General features: G+C 41.4%; 1 protein-coding gene across 1 annotated transcript in view; it reads right to left on the bottom strand.

Moving 5' to 3' along the window:
• Positions 1–20,689, bottom strand: part of IL12RB2 (interleukin 12 receptor subunit beta 2) — an 86,273-nt gene that overhangs the window by 40,187 nt on the left and 25,397 nt on the right. Inside the window, exons 8-9 of the mRNA XM_036873898.1 lie at positions 13,497–13,576; positions 1,495–1,714 (exon numbers count right to left, since the gene is read on the bottom strand). Coding sequence (XP_036729793.1) covers positions 1,495–1,714; positions 13,497–13,576 — 300 coding nt within the window. The remainder of the gene's footprint in view (positions 1–1,494; positions 1,715–13,496; positions 13,577–20,689) is intronic.

The following is a 20,689-nucleotide window of genomic DNA, read 5'->3' as shown; positions in this document are numbered from 1 at the left end:
AAAGCCTTATTTATGGTGTTTTAAAATTTTTTACTTTACTATGTATAAAGTTTAAGCTTTTTTTCCCCATAGTTAATCCATCTTTTCCTTCAGGTTTCTGCCTTAGATGCCTTCCCCACATGAGGCAGAGATTACCAGTTACCTACCAAATACCCTCTCCTCATCTTCTTTAGCAAGGGAACAATGTATTTCTGAGCCTCTTTTGCAGTTGGGTGTGATCAGGTGACCAGTTAGGGTCAATGACTGCAAGAGTTGTGTGACCTGGGGCAAAACTCCTCAAGAGTGAGAGTTGAGGCTTCTCCCTTCTTCTTTTCTGTTGCCTAGAAGGAAACAGCTAGAGCTCCAGCAGCCATCCTGGATCACTTCCATCTTGCAGATGGAAGTCAACTTGGCAGCGGGTACAGAAGGAAGGAGCCTGGAGTCCTCACAATGTTATGAAGCTGTCACACTAGCCCTGGGCTGTCCACCTCCAAATTTCTTTTATACAAGAGAATAAATAAGTCACTGTAGTCAGGCCTTTGGTAAGAGCAACTCTTACTCCTAAGAGCGATTCCTAACTCATATGCCAACCCAAGGTTATATCAATATTTATTTGTATTTTTATCTACTATATTACCTCTACATTTACAGATGTATGACTGAAATGACATATAACCAAGATTCGACAGTGTCTATAAGATAATCATTTTTGGTAGAAGCTTCTTCAAAATGATAATTGCTAGACTCACATGTGGATAAACTGTTACACTGAATTTTAAGGAAGGATCTAATTACAGAGTTTTATTCTATCAGGCATTTTTTGAAAAAGTTAGGCCAATGATCTTGACTTGAAATACTTTTATTATACAGATCTTGAGAAATAGCTTTAATATCTATTTTTTTTGATGAATTATGGGCTTATATCCTAAGTTAGTTTTCAGGGGATGCAACTATAAAATGTGTATAGCTAGTTGGGAGGTTTTCAGTGTAGATAATTGGATACATATCCAAATTTGTGTAATAAAGAGCTGTATTATAGCAAAATTGTACTATAGTTCCATAACAGCCAGAATTTCATTTTAATACTATTGGTTTTAAAACATATTTTGACTATAGGTATGCTTTTTCTAGAACTTGACAACACATATTATTCTTGCTTCTGGAAAAATTAGCCAGATATTAGTGTTCAGTTTAATGTAACGAATATTTCCTTAACTAGTATTTATTAAGCACCTGCTATGTATTAGTCTCTGTATTTAATCTCACAATGACCTGCAATTCAGGTAATAAAATCCCTAGTTTAGAGAGGGGGAAATTGAAGCTCAGAGGTGTTAATTCACTTGTCCAAGGACACTCACTGGCTAAATGGAAATTTCAGATAGCCTCTGAAGGCTGTTGACTCCAAATTCTAAACTCCTGTGCTACTCATACCAGGCCCTGAGCTGGACCTGCGGGAGATAAGAGATTAGTAAAACAATTTCCTTCAAGTAATATTAAAGAAAATTTGGTACTTACCTGCCCCACACAGGTCCGTTATGTTAATATGAGTGGGCAGGGAACTGCCTTTCGAGTTAGCTGCAGACACAGACACAGCCCAGTTCCCAGTTCTGGGAATGACCCAGGTCCAGGAGGTGTGTTCTGTGATGTTCTGTAGTGTGGCTTTCCCCCCTGCTACCTCCTGCAAGGTCACTCGATAGTGGAGGATTTTTCCTTTTGCCTCTGATAGACTCAGATTCTGCAACAAAACACATCTACTTACTATGTACTCTTAGACAAGGTCACTGGATGCTCTATGTTAGGACCTCATGACTGCCAGCAGCAGGCGGCTACATTGGAGTGACCTTTTTATTTACATCTTCTCATCTCCTCCACTGCACACTTTCATGTCTCCACCCAGCCCCCCCCACTTAGAAAAAAAAATCAGTTAATATTTTTTAAAGCTAATTCTTAAAAACATATTGATTTTCCTTTCTTGCTTCAAAGTGACACTTCCTAATGGGAGAAAACTCAATTACATTCAATGGAACAAGTGAGGGATCTGAACTCAGAAGATCTGGGTTTGAGTTCCAGCTCTACCAATCACCAGCTGTGTGACCCTGGGCAAGACATTCAGACCCTCTGAGTCTCCATTTCCAAATTTGTGAAACACACACACGTATGTATTTTTATAAAGAAAGTGCAATGCTGCTCCTGAAATCAAAAACAAGCTTTTCAAGAGCTAAACTAGTAAAATCCATACTTAGTGAATTGGATTAGCCATCTGTGCTAGGAAACTAAGACACTGTTTATAAATGTGTGACTAACAAGTTTTGGAACTGCAAGAATTCCAGTTGAGATGGCTTGGGAACAGTCCCAGAAAGTAAGCAGAAAACTAATTATTTGTACTGTAACCCTGTTTGGACAAGGACCATGGGAAACAGAAGCATTGGAAATGGGGAGTTGCCAAGGCCTGTGCTGGCAGTGTCTGTTGATGCCTAGTGCAGGGAGAGAAAGGCATTGCTCACCAGACTTAAGCATCACAGTTTTCTTGACAAGGCTCTTACTTCCATGGGGTGTGGGGTGGCCTCAAGCCACTGAAAGACACACCTTAGGATTGGCAAATGCCCCTTTCTCTGGTTCCCTGCTCCCTAAGCAATCTTTTAATAATTTGGTTTCCTATGTCATTTATCGTCCTTTATGTGTCAGGAGAGGCTGGGCTAACATGAACATCTGGTTCACTTAAAATTTGTATCTTTCACTTAAAGTGAAAAAATTGGCCTTCTGATTATAATTTGGCTTCTGAAATAATTAGCATGCTGGGAGAGGATGTTCCTATCTGCTGACTCAAGCCTTCTGGTTGGCCCAACAGCTGCAATTCTCACTATAAATTAATGCATGAACATCCAGCTTTTTATATTTCAGGCTCTAGGAGCTTGAATAATGCAGATCATGTCCTATGTACCCTTCTGTATCCACAAGGCCCAAGACTGTATCATAAACCATGGTCAACACACTGGGTGAGTGCCATGCTGTTGGGGGCATTTTTGGGTGCATGTTCAGCCGTTCCCTAGAAGACATCCTGTGTCCTGGCAAGAACCAAGAAAGTTAGCACTGCAAATGTCCATCACAGCTGATCTCATAGGCCCATTGTGTGGATTAAAACAAGTGAGTGCTTTTGACATTGTGATGTTCTGAACTGTTATTAATAAACATGCCCTTTGTCATAGGAGAACAAACAAGATAAATTAAAGCAAAAGCTGGCTAGGGAAGACCATTCCCTCAGCTCTCTCTCACTCCATTCTTCCCTCCCTGTCCCTTGTGCAGCTCCAGAGGGAGGACTGTCACCCCCTTCCCAGGTACCCCACCCAAAGCCACTCCCCAAGAGTTAACTGGGCTCACAAAGCTCCCCATTCTTGCCAGGGACCCAAGGGACAATAGGGAAACAGCCTGTATTACCACCAGCTCATTGTCCTTCATAGACACCTCAGCAATCTCATGCAATGCAGTGTAGAGTGCTGACAGAAGGGAGGAAACATCAAGTCCTCTTGGATCCAATGAACCTACCTAGAGACCGCTGTGGAAATCCAGCTGATCTCAGTGATCTAGTAAACAGACCTGTGGGTTGGAAAGATGAGTAAATGTTCCCAGAGGGCAGGGAAGGGCTTGGATCCACCTTGCATTATTTTTGAGTTGCAAATATCAGTGAGAAGGTGAGGATGGGGCCAAGGAGTTAGACAAATAAATATGGTATCCCTTGAGTTATGCTTGTATAAAATGTCAAGCTCCAGTTTGGCGATAAAGGTTAACATCTCTCAGATAACTGGTCTCCTTAACCAAACTGGAAAATGGGTCTAACTTGTCCAGCAGGGTCCATAGAATAAAAGATTCAATGAGTTCAATGAGCCAGTGGGAAAACAGGTATTTAGCTGGAGGGGCACTCAGTCTCCTGAAGCAACTAAAAAGAGTTTGATTAGGTTGGTTAAAAAAACCAGTAACATCAAGTTTGCAAATCATGTATATAATCCATCACCCCTCAATGACACCTGGCCCTGACGGAATGGAATATCATCCCAGAACAGGAAGGGATTCTACAGATTAACAATTAATTCAGTGTTTCATTTTATCAATGGGGAAACTAAGCTCTGGGGACAAGAGATGACTTGCTTAAGGCCACTCAAGGGACAGACAGAGGGGCTGAGAGTGGAATCCAGGGCTCCTGACTTCTGGATTCGTGACCCCTCCACTCTGACTCACTGCTCCCTCTATCGGCAAGCCTGAGACAATGAACTGGTGAGTATGAGCGCCATGTTGCATAGTTGGATCCCCATTCACCCTTCTGGCCCAGAGATGCAAAGCAACTGGAACATCAACAGTGGGCATGAGGTCAGCAATTTGGGGAGGGTGGAGATCCAGAATTCTTTTTTCCCAGAGCCAACGAGCCCTGAGTCAGAAGGAGAGAAGCTCTGAACCGAAAAAAACCTTGGCCTGAGGAGCCAGCTGGGTCTTCTCAGATAAATTTATTTTTACTCTAGTGTTTGTTTATTTGGGTTGGTGAGAAGGGGGAATCTATCATTTATTGGGCCATACCATGAGTCAGGAGCTCTACATCTATTGTCACATTTATTCCTTATAACTCCCCATTCTGATGAGGGTGCTAAAGCTTAGAGAGGTTAAGAAACTGACTCAAGAAGTCCCTACAAATCTAAAAAAAAAAAAAAAGGTTCTGCAGGTAGATCCATCTCCTGAACATGGTCCTAAAGTAAATCGCTTGAGAAAATTGGATCCCAAAGGTTACAGGTGGGGAATTTTGAAGTGTGTCCATATTTCACTGGAGATCAAAGAAGCCTAACTAAAAGAACTGTGGGCTGACTCACATGATAACTTCTTTTTGAAAGGGCTATTTTATCTTGAAGACTATGAGTTTGGAGGAACTAAGGTGATTGGCAGTGGAAAGAATCAGAACATGTGAAATTCCTTAAAAATTTATTGACTTAAATAACTTTGTCTGTTACACATAATTAAAAAAAAAAAAAACCTTTACAAAAAAAAAAGGTTCTGAAGAACCTAGGGGCAGGACAGGAATAAAGACGCAGACTTAGAGAACGGACTTGAGGACACGGGGAGGGGGAAGGGTAAGCTGGGACGAAGTGAGAGAGTGGCATGGACATATATACACTACCAAATGTAAAATAGATAGCTAGTGGGAAGCAGCCGCATAGCACAGGGAGATCAGCTCGGTGCTTTTTGACCACCTAGAGGGGTGGGATAGGGAGGGTGGGAGGGAGACGCAAGAGGGAGGGGATATGGGGACATATGTATATGTATAACTGATTCACTTGGTTATAAAGCAGAAACTAACACACCATTGTAAAGCAGTTATACTCCAATAAAGATGTTTTAAAAAAAAATTTAAAAAAAAAGTCCCTACAGAAAAGTAATGTGAGATTTTAGTGCGCCCCCTGGTGGATGTGAGAGAGGAGGGCGACACCCAGACGGAGTCTGGGGTCCCTGGGAGCATCTCAAAGACAGGGTACTTCTTGTCCCTTCTTGGGCAGTGCTGAGAGTGGGTTTCAAGCCAGTGGTCCTGCTGTTGTCACCCTCTCCTACTGGTAAGAATACACTAAAAAGGAAAAGCTGTCCACTGCCTCTCTCCCTTCAGTCTTCTTTCTGCTCTGTCCTGTGGAAAATGATCTAAACTTAGTGAATGTAGCCTTTCTGACTTCGTTTTGTCTGAGAAGCAAAGAGTGAACAGCTCCCTCATAAACCATTATAAGAATTCTGCTGTCTGAAAAGGCTTTCAGCATCAAAAATAACTTGGTGAATGTAATCCAAGAAAGGACAAAAGTCTGATGCATTTGTGAATGCGTGCCCCATTTGTGTTTTGAAGTATATTATAGGAAAGGTGTTTCTGTGAATTGATAAATCATTTCCTCTTAGGACTTCAAAAAAACTACTGTACTTATAATAAAGCAATATTTTACTTCCCCTGATGCAAATAATAACTTTTAAAAAACTGTTAGAGCTTAGCCTGTATCAGAGAAGAGAGTCTGTAATCAAGATCCCTTGGAAAGCTGGGCAGTTTGAACACTTATTAGTCACAGCTTTATCTGTGAAGACTTTTTTGGTTTTTTTTAGTTTTGGAACACTGCTGACTTGGTTCTTGTTATTCGGGAAGATCTTTTGCTTTTCTGCTCCACCACCTATGAGCCACATGACCTTGGGCAAGTTATTTCACCTCTCTGAGCCTCAATTTCCTCATCTGTAAAATGAGGATAATTCTATATGCAGCATAGGCTTATTGGAGGATTCAATGAGCTAAGCTATTATCTTCTGTTAATTCTCTGCTAATTATTCTTACCTTTGTCACTGACCACATTCTGCTACCCAACCCAAATTCCCTGCATTGCATCTGGTACAGTATGTGTGACTAGTAAGCAAGGGAAAGCAACCTGTTCTGTCTGAAAATATCTCCAGAAATGCTGTGCCAGCCTGTGATGAGACAGGGTTGGGAAAGGGAAGGAGAGAGAGTTGAATACTGCAGCAAAACTAATCTTCCCATCTGCTGCTTTTGTATTTAAACATTGATTCTGAGGTTGGATACCTCCTATAATTATATAAGGGCCTCAGGCTCCTGGCAGGCAATCTTCCCTGGGGATTTACAATAGACCTTTGTCCTCCATCAATATAAACCAGGTTACAAATAATACTTTCTATTTTTACTGAATCCCTTTCATATTTCACCCCTTCAGTGCAATGTGATACAGGTTGGAATATTCTTCTTTCACCAAAGACAAAGACAGGGAGAAAGAGACCAAGTGAATGCACTGAATAAGCCGCTCCTGGTCTCAACAGGCTGAGGCTGTGCTGTAAACTGGTGTATGGGGCTGGCTCTTTTCTCTTTCTTCTTGACTTCTATGGTTTGAGGGTAGCTGTTTATCCAAATGAATTACTTCATTGAACAAGTGAATATAAAACACCCAGTCTTTTCCCCACCTTTGGAACCAGACGTCTCCCTATCTCTCTTCTGTCTTGCTTGTTAAGGCTCAGGAGACTCGCTGTCGTCCACTACAGGAGGGAGCTATGCAGCCTTCAAAATGGGGCTATCCTGACCCGAGACAGGCTGCTATCTGGAGGGTGAGCCCCTGGCCACTGTGCCATACTGGCACTTAGTAGACACACCAGTTGTCAAAGACATAGTAGGAAAAAAAGAGTGTAAAATAGCTCATTAATATTTTTAAAATCAATTACATGTTGAAACGATAACATTCCAGATATATCTGTAAGTAAAATATATTATTAGAATTGTCCACCTGTTTCTTTTTATTTTCTAAAATATGGCTACAAGAAAGTTTTAAATTATGCATGTGGCTTGCATCTGTGGTCTGCTTTATATTTCCATGGGATAGCACTTCACTAATGTGATCCTTTAAGCCAAAGTCGTGTCCCCAGGGGTTCTCCTGTCAAATGTTCTCCCACCCTTGTCCTGACTAACTTGTTCTTCTGGGGAGCTCCAGTATTAACTTCTTTTTTTTTTTTAGGGTCAGAAAACTTTAATAACACCTGGACAGAATCAATACTAACAATTTAAGGGGAAGTTTATACATGATATTTTCTAAGATTTTAAATATTCCAAAAGATTTTATCCTTAAAATTCAGTTTAAACAAACAAGCAAACAAACAAAAACTTCACCCTATTTAACCCTCAGCAACTCGACTGTGGACTCACTTTACCCACACCTGGAAATCCTTCCAACCAATTAAGAAACTAAAAAGCAGAAACTCCCATGGGATTCTGACTGCCAGGCCTATCTTTCAATGTGCAGACTCTCCTATCCCCTCTGTCCTCCTGATGTTCCATCTCTTAACTGCAGTGACTCACTCATTGCCTGAGCTCCACTTTGTTCTGTGGTTCACAAAGTTAGTCAGCTGCATAGAGAGTGGAAGATGCTGAAATCTGCAGTACTACATTCTGAAAGGTCCTCTCTGACTCCTCACCCCTTCCCCTGCCTAGCCATCATCCCCCCCAGCCGAACCTTGAACCCCTCCTTAACACCTGAGGGCCCTCACCATCCCCTTGCTATTTCTGTCCTCCTGCTGGACTGTGAACTCAAGAACATGGAGCCTGGACCTGGCTTGTTCACTTCCATATCCCCACATGCAGCACGGGCTCTAGGCCTAAAGAGGGGTTTTAATGTATTTGTTTGCTTGAATGAATAAATGAATGAGTGAATGAAGGAGTGAATTCAGCTCCATCTGCACACAGGTATTTCTCTTCCAGACCCATGGCCCAAACCACCAGAAAGTTTGTGACTTGCTATGATCGAGACAGTGAGAGGACGCTGAAGAAATTTACAGAGGAAATTGGAAAGGTTAATGTGGCTTTAACCCACCGTCATATCTTTTCATATGTCATCCCCATATATATTCGAGGTGACTTCCTTCTTAAAGGATAGAAGCTGTATTAACTGAAGGAAAAGTGTGCTGGAATCACGGATTGAAATGCTTTGTCAAAGCAAAGGAAACGGTATGAAAGTTTGTGCAGAAGGAGATGATAGAGGGAATCTGAGGGAAAGAATCGGTGACACTCCTCCCCCCCCTTAAAGGGCTCTAACCCAACACTGGGGCTGTTGGTAACACAGCAACAGTTTCTACCTGTTATTGCATTTACTGTTTTAACAACACCCAGGTGTTTTTCCTTGATTCATAGATTAGGTCCTACTTTTTGGCTTCAACATAGAAAGTATTTTTTCTCTTAAAAGCAACCATGGGGACCTCCCTGGCGGTCCAGTGGTTAGGACCCTGCACTTGCACTGCCAGGGGCGCGGGTTCGATCCCTGGTTGGGGAACTAAGATCCTGCAAGCTACGTGGTGTGGCCAAAAATTTAAAAATAAAAAATTTTTAAAAAGCAACTATGGCAAAAAATAGTACAGGATATTTTTGAGGAAATGGAGTTTTTTGGAGAAACCAAGGTGTGGGAACATGAGTAACTATGTGGGAACCAGAACATCAAAGGTCTCCTTTACCCTCAACATATTCCCACACCCACCTTCATAAATACACATGCATATAGATACATTCATACACATTCACACCCACACATATACACCCACACTCATACCCACATGTATCCCACACACTCACACCTTCACACTCACTCACTATGGAGGGTGAGTCGCATGTTGGAATTTAACACCTAATGTGATGGTGTCAGGAGGTGGGGCCTCTGCGAGTTGATTAGGCCGTGAGGGTGGAGCCCCCATGGGTGGGATCAGCACTCCCTAAGAGACCCCAGAATGCCGTCTAGCCCCTTCCACCACGTGAGGGTACAACGGAAGTCTGCGACACAGAAGAGGGACCTCACCCAACCATGCTGGCAGCTGGATCTCAGACTTCCAGCCTCCAGAACTGTGAGAAATTGATCTCTGTTATTTATAAGCCCCCAGTCTATGGTATTTTATTATACTAAGACACTCACATACATGCACAACATACATGCCCGCGCACTCACACACGTACTCACATATACACACCCACACACTCACCTCCCTCCCACGCATACAAAACTCACACGCATTCACACACATGTGCACTCACTCACGTATACAACACACATGCACACACACCACTCCAGACACGCACCTTCACACATCTTCAACTCCCTCCACACGCACCGGGGCTGTACCCATTCAGCACCAAGCTGTTCTCCCCTAGTGTAAACATCCTACAAAAACGAAAGGTCATCTCACTTTTCCCTATCTGCAAGAGAAACGTGTTCTCTCTGTGTTCACCGGCTGATGGGGTTTTACTTGGGGCTTCCTTTGGTGCCAAAGCCCCAAATTCCCCTTTGCAGTGGCGGGGTGTCCCCCTTATCTGGTTTCCCAGTATTGATCAAAGTGAAAAAAGAAAAATCACCCACCACACGCATGTCTTTGCTTCCTTTCCCCAGTGTGGGAAAGCCTCTGACTGAGGCCCCACCACAAAGCACTTGATCTGGCTACAGTGTTTCTTTCTAGCCTGGGGTTTAGATGAGTTCCTTGTGTCTTAGTACAGCCCCGTGCCTGAGGCTCCCAAGCCTGCCTAAGGGGGGGCAAGAGGAATCCCCAGGCGGATGAGTGGGAGAGGGGTGCTTCCAGAGGGCAGTATTTCCGCCCACGAAAGGCTTCCAGCACAAGCACCACATCATGGAATCCTCTCATGGGAAATCACTTCCCCTCCCTAGACCTCAGTTTCCATGTTTGTAAAACGAGTGTAGGAACTGCATGCTGCTTAAATGCCCTTTGGCTCTAGAGGTCTGGGATTCGTGGTTCTGGGGTCCAGAGCGGGACTGCTCATCTCAGCAACTCCAGTCGGGGTTTAATTGCCTCTCCCAGGTGGGTGCAGAGGCAACTGAAGAAGCCCAGGATTCGACAGAGAGGGACTAAATCCTGTAATGACCCTATAAAACTGAAGACTGGGTCCAACTTTCCTTTCTCAGGCTGGACAATCACTGAAGGTTTTGAAGGTGCCCTGTCACGACTACCATCTGGCACAAGGTTATAGAAGCTTCTAGTATTTACATTTTTGGTTTCTTATTCAAATCGATTCCAGTCCAAAGCATCCTTCTTGGGCCCACATTTCTGGCTCCACAAAAGGAAAGATTTTCTAACTTATCAATAAGAGATGCCATCAAGGCATGGGCTTCCTCCAAAGCGATTCTCCCTGTCCCAGAAGGTCCCAGACATCTGTCTGTCCTGACTGGGCTGGGAGCAACGTTTATGAGAGAAAGGGTAGACTAGAAGAGCTTTAAAGCCTCTTTGAATTTCAAGACTTCATTTTAGGATCCAAGCTTTGTGAGGAATAGGGACAGGATCAAGATGAGCCGCAGAGAGGAATTTGCATATGCAAGCTTGCTAAACATTACCTGTTGGCTAACAAATAGTTATTCTGACTTTGCTCTGACGCTGGCTTCAGGGTACCCTGCTCATGCCTGTTCTAAATTCTCTTTGTGACAGTATACACAGATATAGCACCAGGCATGTTGCTTACACTGTTAGGATAAAAATCATGATGCAGTACCATTTAATTTTTCCTTGGTGGCCCCCGTGATTTTTCTGGGTTTGTGTCTTCTCATTTACTGGGCCCTACGATGGCCTTGTCAGCTCTGCAGGTACCAGGATCATTACCCTCATTCTACCGAGAGAAACCCTAGAGTAGAGAGGAGTGAAATGGGACCAGAATAGAGCATCTTTTCAGATAACTGTAAAGTACATTTTGGGAGGAGGGATCTTTATGGGAGGAAGAATATTGGTTTTAACCAGTCGCTTACTTCTGAAAACGAAAACCAATAGCCAGGAATTGAGCTGGGTTCTTCTATACTATTTACAAATTATGGCTGCTCTAAATGCCTTGCTTTAGGAATAATCTTGCTATTAACAATGCTTTACTTTAAGATAAATTTTAAGCTGCAGTTTTAGTTTCAAAGAGAAGAACTTGATTATGACTCACCAAGCTATTTATAGTAGACTCCTCTTATGCCAGACATTGTGTGTGCGTGTGAGAGGGAGAAAGAGCTCATTTCTTAAAACCGAAGAAGATTGCAATTATCGAAATCTATCAAGCTAACCCCATCAGAGGACTTTATTACTCTGACTTCTGGTTTCATGCTCATCAGCTTCATAATTCCAAAACTCTTCATTTACCCTTAACTAGAAGAACTGTCATAAAAGGGATGTAGGTTTTGGGAAATAAAACCTCTTCTTATGAACATGCCAATCAGCAGCTCAATTCAAATAGTATTTTTTTGGACAAAGATGAGTCATGCTGTAGCAGAAAGAGCTCTGGATGGATTTCAGTCCCAGCTCTGCACTTAGTAGGTGGGTGACTTTGAGAAGAACCTCCTTTCTTGGACTCTCGGTTTTTCATGTGTTAGTGGGGATACTAGTATGTACCTCTTAGAGTTTTTGTAAGGATTAAGTGAAATGATAATGCCAGCTTTCAGTACTCTGTAAAACTTTTACATTTTGTAATAACATTAGGCCTCATTGTTTTCTGGAAGGTTGTTCAGTTTACTACTGTTTTACTACTATTCGCAAGGGCTGCTTTCTTTTCCTATTCCTATTATTTTCTACTATTATTAGTATTCCTGAGGTAGAGCAGCTTTTTTTCCATCCTTTCCCTTTTCAATGACCATAGAAAACATATTCTTTTCCATTTGATTTTTTTTAACATTGTTATTGGAGTATAATTGCTTTACAATGGTGTGTTAGTTTCTGCTTCATAACAAAGTGAATCAGCTATACATATACATATATCCCCATATATCCTCCCTCTTGCGTCTCCCTCCCATCCTCGCTATCCCACCCCTCTAGGTGGTCACAAAGCACCGAGCTGATCTCCCTGTGTTATGCGGCTGCTTCCCACTAGCTATCTATTTTACATTTGGTAGTGTATATATGTCCATGCCACTCTCTCACTTCGTCCCAGCTTACCCTTCCCCCTCCTCGTGTCCTCAAGTCCATTCTCTATGTCTGCGTCTTTATTCCTGTCCTGCCCCTAGGTTCTTCAGAACCTTTTTTTTTTAGATTCCATATATATGTGTTAGCATACGGTATTTGTTTTTCTCTTTCTGAGTTACTTCATTCTGTATGACAGACTCTAGGTCCATCCACCTCACTACAAATAACTCAATTTCGTTTCTTTTTATGGCTGAGTAATATTCCATTGTATATATGTACCACATCTTCTTTATCCATTCGTCTGTCGATGGACACTTAGGTTGCTTCCATGTCCTGGCTATTGTAAATAGAGCTGCAATGAACACTGTGGTACATGACTCTTTTTGAATTATGGTTTTCTCAGGGCATATGCCCAGTAGTGGGATTGCTGGGTCATATGGTAATTCTATTTTTAGTTTTTTAAGGAACCTCCATACTGTTCTCCATAGTGGCTATATTAATTTACATTCCCACCAACAGTGCAAGAGGGTTCCCTTTTCTCCACACCCTCTCCAGCATTTATTGTTTGTAGATTTTTTGATGATGGCCGTTCTGACTGATGTGAGGTGATACCTCATTGTAGTTTTGATTTGCAAGAAACCATATTCTTAAACATCCACAGCTTTAATTTCCCCCCAGATGAATAAGTGAGGTTGCATGGTCACTGTTGGGCATATTGTATGAATTAGAAGAGAAGGTGTAGTGAGTGGGGTCAAAGGGTGGACATGCTCGGGGATGGGAGGGAACCTTGATCTGACTGGAAGTGGGTGAGGGAAAGATGTGATTGTGTGGAGGCAGGAAGTCAGAGTTCTCACCCTTGTTTGGGAAAAATAAATGACACAGAATCAAGTATCATGAGGATCTGGCTAAGAAAATGAGCTCCAACACAGACTCTGAAGGCTCATACCAAAGCCACTATGGAAACAGAAGGTCTTTTTCTGGCCTTGAAACTTATCATTCAAGTATGTAATTCTCTTCATATGTCAGTTATATCTCAATAAAAACAAAACAAAGAACCCAAATCTATAATTCTCCTGAATTTTAAGTGGACACTGCAAACTTACCTTCCAGAAAAGAGAAATCTGTTGTCTATTGTAGTCAATGTTCTGTCTCATGTACCAGACATCTAATGTTCCAGTAGGCTCTGTTTTGAAGGGGAAAAAACCAGTTTCATATATACATATATATCTATACAACATGAAGACTTTAGAAGTCAATTGGTTATTCATTAAATAATTCTGGGGGAGTAGGATTATAGGATAATTTCAATTTTCTTTGTGTCCCAGTATCTTCCTTTTTCTGTTGTTACAAAATGAACATGTATATATCTTTGACTACAGAAGTCAGAAAAAACAAGGCTACCTTGAAGACAAATTTTAAAAAATGACGAGGAAATTAGATTCTTAACTTACTCTTAAAACGTGTATTAGTAAAACAACTCAAAGAAAGTACGTGTGGTTAGTTCTTTTTTATTGGAATGCAGAAAGAACTCTCAACAGAAAAATAAACGTAAATCATAAGGGAAACATTTTTTTGATCCTGTAAAAATACAAAATACAAATGATGAACTTTGTGTTCATCTCCGTTCCTGAACTTATGCTGGAGTATAATTATTTGGTTTTATGATCACTAGACAATAATCTATTTGTAAGGAAGCCTATATCATTCATCTTAATACTCCTCATACCTAGCACAGTGCTTAGAATGTAACAGACTCCCAATTACTCTTTGTTAAATGATGAATAAGCAAATGAACAAACCAGGCAATACTATATACTTGATGCTGAAACACTGGCTGAACTCATAGAAGAAATAACCACCAATCCACAAGACGATGGTCAAATATTACCTAATTTAATTTGAGAAAGTCAATCGAACATACTTGAAGAGAAACTGAATAATCAACTCCTGTGTCTAAGAGTGTGTGTGTGTGTGTGTGTGTGTGTGTGTGTGTGTGTGTGTGTATGAATGGGTAAAGTAGTTTTACTTCTCCCACTGTCAGACTTGTTCTGGTTTACAGCCAGGGGTGGAATCAGCAGAAGCAATCCCTGCAAACAGGCTTCAATTGCACCAACCTTACTTGTGTAACAGTGACATTCAGAGTGTATTAGGGTGAGGCTATCCTGGGGTTCCTTTTGGAGCAGCAAGTTCCATTTAACCAGATGGAAATTTCCAGAAATGAAGTCCCATCTGGAGAGCAGAAGACAAACAGCCAGAGAGGGGAGAAGAGAAAGAAGGACAGGGAGGGAGCACATGTCCCAGCACATACTATGGGCAGGCCATTTGTGGGCCCATTCAATTACATCTCCCGCCCTCCTCAGCCCCGTGATGCACTAGCTTCAGTGCAGTGGTTAGAGTGTGGGCTCCAGAGCCAGACCGTCTATGGGCAAATCCCAGCTCTGTGATCTTGAACAAATGTTTACCATGTCCTCAAGCCAGGTTCCTCATCTGTCAAATGAGGACATTAATTCTACACATCAGATGGGGCTGTTGTGAGAATGTAAATGAACGGAAGAGTGCTGACACATGGTAAGTACTCAGTAAATTTTGCTGCTGTGTTTTCTTCCTTTGAGAAGTGAAGTACTGAGAAGTTAAGGAACTTGATCAAGGTTCCAGAACTAATCATCGGAGAAGCCAGGCTTTGAACACAGCTCTGTTGTATCATGTAGCCTGTGCTCTTTGCTCTGCATCATGCGGTTGCCTGGCTCTGTGAAGGCTTATGATTTCTCTATAAAACTTACATCCTCCATCAGGTACACCTTTCTATTCTCTTCCTTTGTCACTTCCTCTTCCTGCCTCTCTCGCCTTTGTCTCTCTTTTTTTATTTCTAAACATTCACTTCTTTTCTTCCCCTTCTCTTCTCACCAGTGGTAGTATTTACCCTTGCAGCCAGGAATTAGAAGTAAGAAATGTGTACAGAAGACATTCTGAAAGTGCTCTCAATCGTTCAGGATTACAGGGACCCAGGAGTCAAGCTCAGAACTTTTTTTCTGCTAGTCCAGATGCATAAAAGGAAAAAAGCACAGGCAACAGAAGGAAAGGGGGCCTGACATTTATTAACCACCTACCATGTGCCAGGTAATCTTTGGACACTTTATATGCATGATCTCACTTAATCCTCACACAAGGCAGAGGGTACATGTGATTATACCTGTTTTGCAGCTGAGGACAAGGAGGTTGACAAATGCTAAGTGATTTACAAAAACCGTGGAGCTGGTAATGGCAAAGCTAAGAGCCAAGCCCAGGTCTCACTGTCTCCAAAGACCCCGCTCGTCCATTACAGTCCACCGTGTTGAGCAAAGATCTGAACACTCCACAAACTATATAATCCAGACATTGACTACATAATCAGGATTTAGAAACTTGGGTGTGCTCAGTGTCAAAGCCAGTGGACGTGTTCCATGGTGCTAAATGTCTTCAGTAAATTACATATTGGTAAGAAATTTAAAGGGAATACTCATTGCCTCATTGTCTCTCATTGTCACTCATTGCTTCTACAACCTACCAGATTATTACAGAGCTAAGAATCAAATTCTAGAGTCATATTTTCTTCAAAGGATAAATTGCAAGTGAAGCTGAAATTTTAATGGTGCCCACTTGCAGTGTAAGCTTCTATGGGAGAGAAATCATTAGCCAAATCTGTATGAGTGTCAAGTGTAAAATTTCATGACCAGGAATGTCAAACCACTGCTGCTTAGAGCAACCTAAGGGCTAATATTAGAGAGAATCTTTGACATTCAACTGTCATAAAATCACTGAAAGTCCTAACCTCAGTGTTATCTAACAAAAGACAGATAAAACTTTTATGGGTAGATGAGAAAAGGAAAGTCAAAGGCCCATATGTCCAAGTGACCAAAAAAAGATGGGTACAAATGATTAAAAATATGAATATTGAGAAATGGAAGTCAGTTCTCCTGAGATGAATGTACCTTCACGGTAAAGGAAAAAACCATAGGGTTAAAGAGGAGGGAATCACCAATATGAATAAAGGAGGACATCCTAAATTAAGCAGAAGATCAGCTTAACTGACCTAACTGACCTCGAGGGTTCTTTCAATCTAAATCCCAAGATTCTAGGATTCTATGAAACAGTACATGTGGTAAGTAAATCAGGGCCAAGCCATGTGCTGCTTCTGAGGTTAGCATCTGTCTCTGAAGCCAAGGCAAGTGCAAGGGCGTGAACAAGAGCAATTGAATTGCAAGTGGAAAGCAATCCTTCCACAGAGATTTTAGCAGGCAGTGGAGTGGAGTAGAAAGATCTCTAAGAACAGTGAAAACGGAGAATTTAACACAAAGCAAATATGAAAAAGGAATATCTTGAGAGATTTCAGGTAGTGGGCTAAATCGAACCCATGAGAATATTTTGGTCCAAACCATGCTCCAAGCAGGATAAGATAGAGATAAGTCATTTGCCATCTTGGTTCCTCCATGTCCACTCTTTGGGCTGTGATACATTTCTCTAAAATCTAGTTTCAAATAACTCAAACAGATTTACAAACACCCATTTGATTAAACAATTTTTTAGTGGTATACTCTTGCCTTTATATGTTACCACCTGCTATGTCTCCATGGGAAGCCCTACACAGATGCCCCCGCCCTTCCTCCTCTTTGATAACTTTCAACACTTGGTTCACTCTCTTTCCACTCCTTTCTGTCACTATTTTTGGTGGTTCATCATCCACCCTGGTGTTCCTTCCCAATGGCTGGTACTGTCCCTCCCTCCACCTGCTCACTTCCAATGATCTGATTCTCTCAACTTCTTCACTGAGCAAAAGGAAGCAAGCAGACAGGGATTCCCTAATCTTTCCACCCTGGAAACTTTCAAACTTCCCCATCAATTCCCTAACACAGCACCCCTACTGATTTTACTGTGGATGAAGCATCCCCACTTCCATCAAAGACCAACCCCTTGAGTTCTGGATCCCATCCTCTTGCTGCATCAAGGATCTCTCTCCCACCATTATCCTACTTCCTGTATCATTAATGTCTCCCTCTCTGCTGGGCCCTTGTCATCACCTTGCAAATATACTGTATTATCTGTGATCCTAAAAGCAAAAACAAATAGGGAATTTCTTAATACCACATCCTGCTCCAGCTACTGCCCAACATCTCCGCCCTCCTTCACAGAACTTCTTGAAGAGTTGTGAATTGTCACTGTCTTTATTCCCTCACCTAACAGTCACTCTCAAGCAATGCCAACGGATTCTGTCCCCATCACACTACTGATGCTGCTCCTGGTCGGCAATGAATGCTACTTTGCCAAATCTAACGATCGCTTCTCTATTCTCATTTCATTGGATTTATTGGCAGCATTTGACATAGCTGAATACTCCACCATCTTTTTTTTTTTTTTAAAGAAACATAACCTTTCAACATCCAGATCACAAGTGAAGAGCTTGTTTCTTAATAGAAGCAGAAACGTTTCATCCATACTAAAGTCAATGGAGGCCTCATGTTAGAGTGCCAAGGGAAAAAAGTGAGTTGCAAAAGATTACATACACATATAATTTTGATTAAGCTCAAAAATACGCAAAACTAATCACTGCTCAGAAATACATACATTTCTGAAAGCTACGAGAAAAAGTATGAGGATGATATAAACACACAGTCCAGAATAGTGGTTACGTATAGGGAAGCGTGACACGGTAAGAATATATTGGTAATTTTATAGCATTTAAGCTGAATGGTGGGTTTCTAAGTGTTCATTTTATTGTTACGCTTTGTATGAGAAAGTAGCTTAAACTAGGATAGTCACAGTAGCAATGTAAAGAATGAATGCATTTTGAATATGTTTTAGAAGAGTCAACTGCTGGTATGAGGGGATAGGAGAAAAGGAGAAGTTAAGGATGATTTCTGCATTTTTGACTTGAGTAGCTAGGAAGATGGTGGTGTCAATTACCATGATAGGAAAGATTGAAACAGAGGCATTTTGGAAACATTTTGCTTTGGAGAAAAAAATAAAAGTGTCTGTTTAGGCTATGTGAGGTTTAGAATGTCTGTTGACATCTAAGTGAAGATATGGAATAGGTGATTGGAACACAAACCTGAAGTTCTGGAAAGAGTCCAGGACAGAAACTATGTTCTATCTTTCTCTCTCTCTCTTTACCTACCTATCTAGTTTTAGAGCCATGAGACTGAATGAGGTCAGCTGGGAAAAGAAGGGGGTCCAATATAAAGCCCTACAGATGGAGATTAAAAAGAGAAAGATGGCCAGCAAAAGAGACCAAGAAGAACTGACCAACATGGTAGAGTAAAAACCAGGAATGAGGGATTTCACAGAATTCAAGAGAATCAATTACTTCCAGGAGGAAATAGCTCTTTTCTTCTACTGCAATAACCTTGGAGACCACATGTTCCAGATGGAGGAAGGCCACAAGATTCCCTTTGGACTTTGCAGGGTTTTCTTGGTGTCATCTCTTCCAGGAATCTTTCCCTGATGTTCCAAGATAGACTATAAGCTCTTGAGTCTGAGGATCTAACTGGTTACCATTATGTCTGAGCACCTGGCATAGTTCCTGATATACACACATTCCTCACAGATCATCCAGAGAAGTATTTTTTTCCCCCAGTGGCTTCTTTTGGAGGGCTTCATGGAAAACAGTTCTTCCCATTTGGGTGATCACTACCTTGTCAAATAGTTAAGCTCAGGCACTTACTTCTTCCAGGATAGGTGTTGGGCTTAGAAGAGACCACAAGAAGAAGAAAAAAGGGTAGGGACACTCACTGGATCTAAAACATAACATTTTCCCTCTAATGAAAATGTTTGTAGGTAAATCCCTTTAGAAGGTAAAGAACCATTCAGTCTCATTTCCTGAAGCCTTAGGCAAAAAGATGCAAGTATAATAGTTTCAAGTTTAGCTAGTTTAGGAGTCAGCAAACTATGGCCCATGGACCAAATCTGGCTGATTCCTGATTCCCTGTTTTGGTATAGCCAGTGAACTAATAATAATGGTTTTCACATTTTTAAATGGTTGAAAACAAGTCAAAAGAAGAATCATTTTTAGTGACATGAAAATTTTATAAAATTCAATTTTCAGTGTGCAAAAATAAAATTTTGGACACAGCTTTGTCTATGTATTTGTATACTGTCAATGGCTGCTTGCCTGTGATAACAGTAGATTTTAGTAGTTGTGACAAAGATCATATGGTCTGCAAAGCTGAAAATATTTACTATACGGACCTTTATAGAAAATGTTTGCTGACTCCTAAGCTAGACTTACCATCTTGCTTGCTAACTAAGATGGTAAAATAACCTCTAGTATTTAACTGTTCACACCTAACTTATCCTAGCAATAGTTCAAAATCACAAATGAATGAATAATTGTCTAGCTTCTTAATGTGAAGATGGGTGGCTGCAGCTGGTAGCCCTGCATTTTCTCCCTCTTTGGGATCTCTCACCAATCACCTGTGCCATCACCACAGTGGGGGAGGACTCCTCCTTTGCTGCTCTGGCACTAGTATGAGCATTTAACACTTCCTTTATTAATTGTCCACAGTCACATTTAGCAAGACCAAACATATAAATAAGACTGAAAAATGGTGAATGAACAGACAGAAACATCTAACTGATAATACAGCTCTAAGGGATAGCTCATTCATCTTTATTTTGGAGTCTCCTCCTGGGCGTTCAAAATGATGAGGGAGTGCCTTCCCCCCAACACCTGGGCATATTCTCAGGCATGTTTGGACACTATGCAGCCCAAATTCAGACTGTTTTCCCACTAGAAGTAAAATATGATTGCTTGTTTCCCAGTATCAGGCCCACTGATGGTTACTGATTGCTGGACTGTCCTCCTAAACATAAGAAAGTAACCTCTCTCCTTCCACCCCTTACTTAGTGGTCATTTAAAAAGTGTTTTTCATGGAGGACCATGACAAGAGTTGAATTTAATGACATGGGAAAGGGCCATATGGAGTGAATAATACCCTCATTCTCTGCTGGAGTGCTATAAATAACTGTGCCCAATCCACCAGGAGATAACATATTGCTCTGTTTTGAGTAGCCAAGGCTGCAAAGAAAAAGCTCTATCATAAGATCATTCAGTTTTAGACAGTAACTAAAAAAAAAAAAAAAGAAAAAAGCTTACTAGTATTTTTTTTTAAATGCCAAGTTATATATGCATACACATCTCAGGGGTTAAAAGGAAGAAGTGTTAAAAAAAATTCACACCTTTCAGGTTTACATCAGTTGGTGTTTCATACAGAAACTGATGACAGGAACAGCGGTAAGAGGTGAAAACCATGAAGCTTAGAGTAAG

Source organism: Balaenoptera musculus, chromosome 1 (genome assembly GCF_009873245.2).
Source record: "Balaenoptera musculus isolate JJ_BM4_2016_0621 chromosome 1, mBalMus1.pri.v3, whole genome shotgun sequence".
Classification (NCBI taxonomy): domain Eukaryota; kingdom Metazoa; phylum Chordata; class Mammalia; order Artiodactyla; family Balaenopteridae; genus Balaenoptera; species Balaenoptera musculus.
This window is presented reverse-complemented; position numbering and strand designations above follow the sequence as displayed.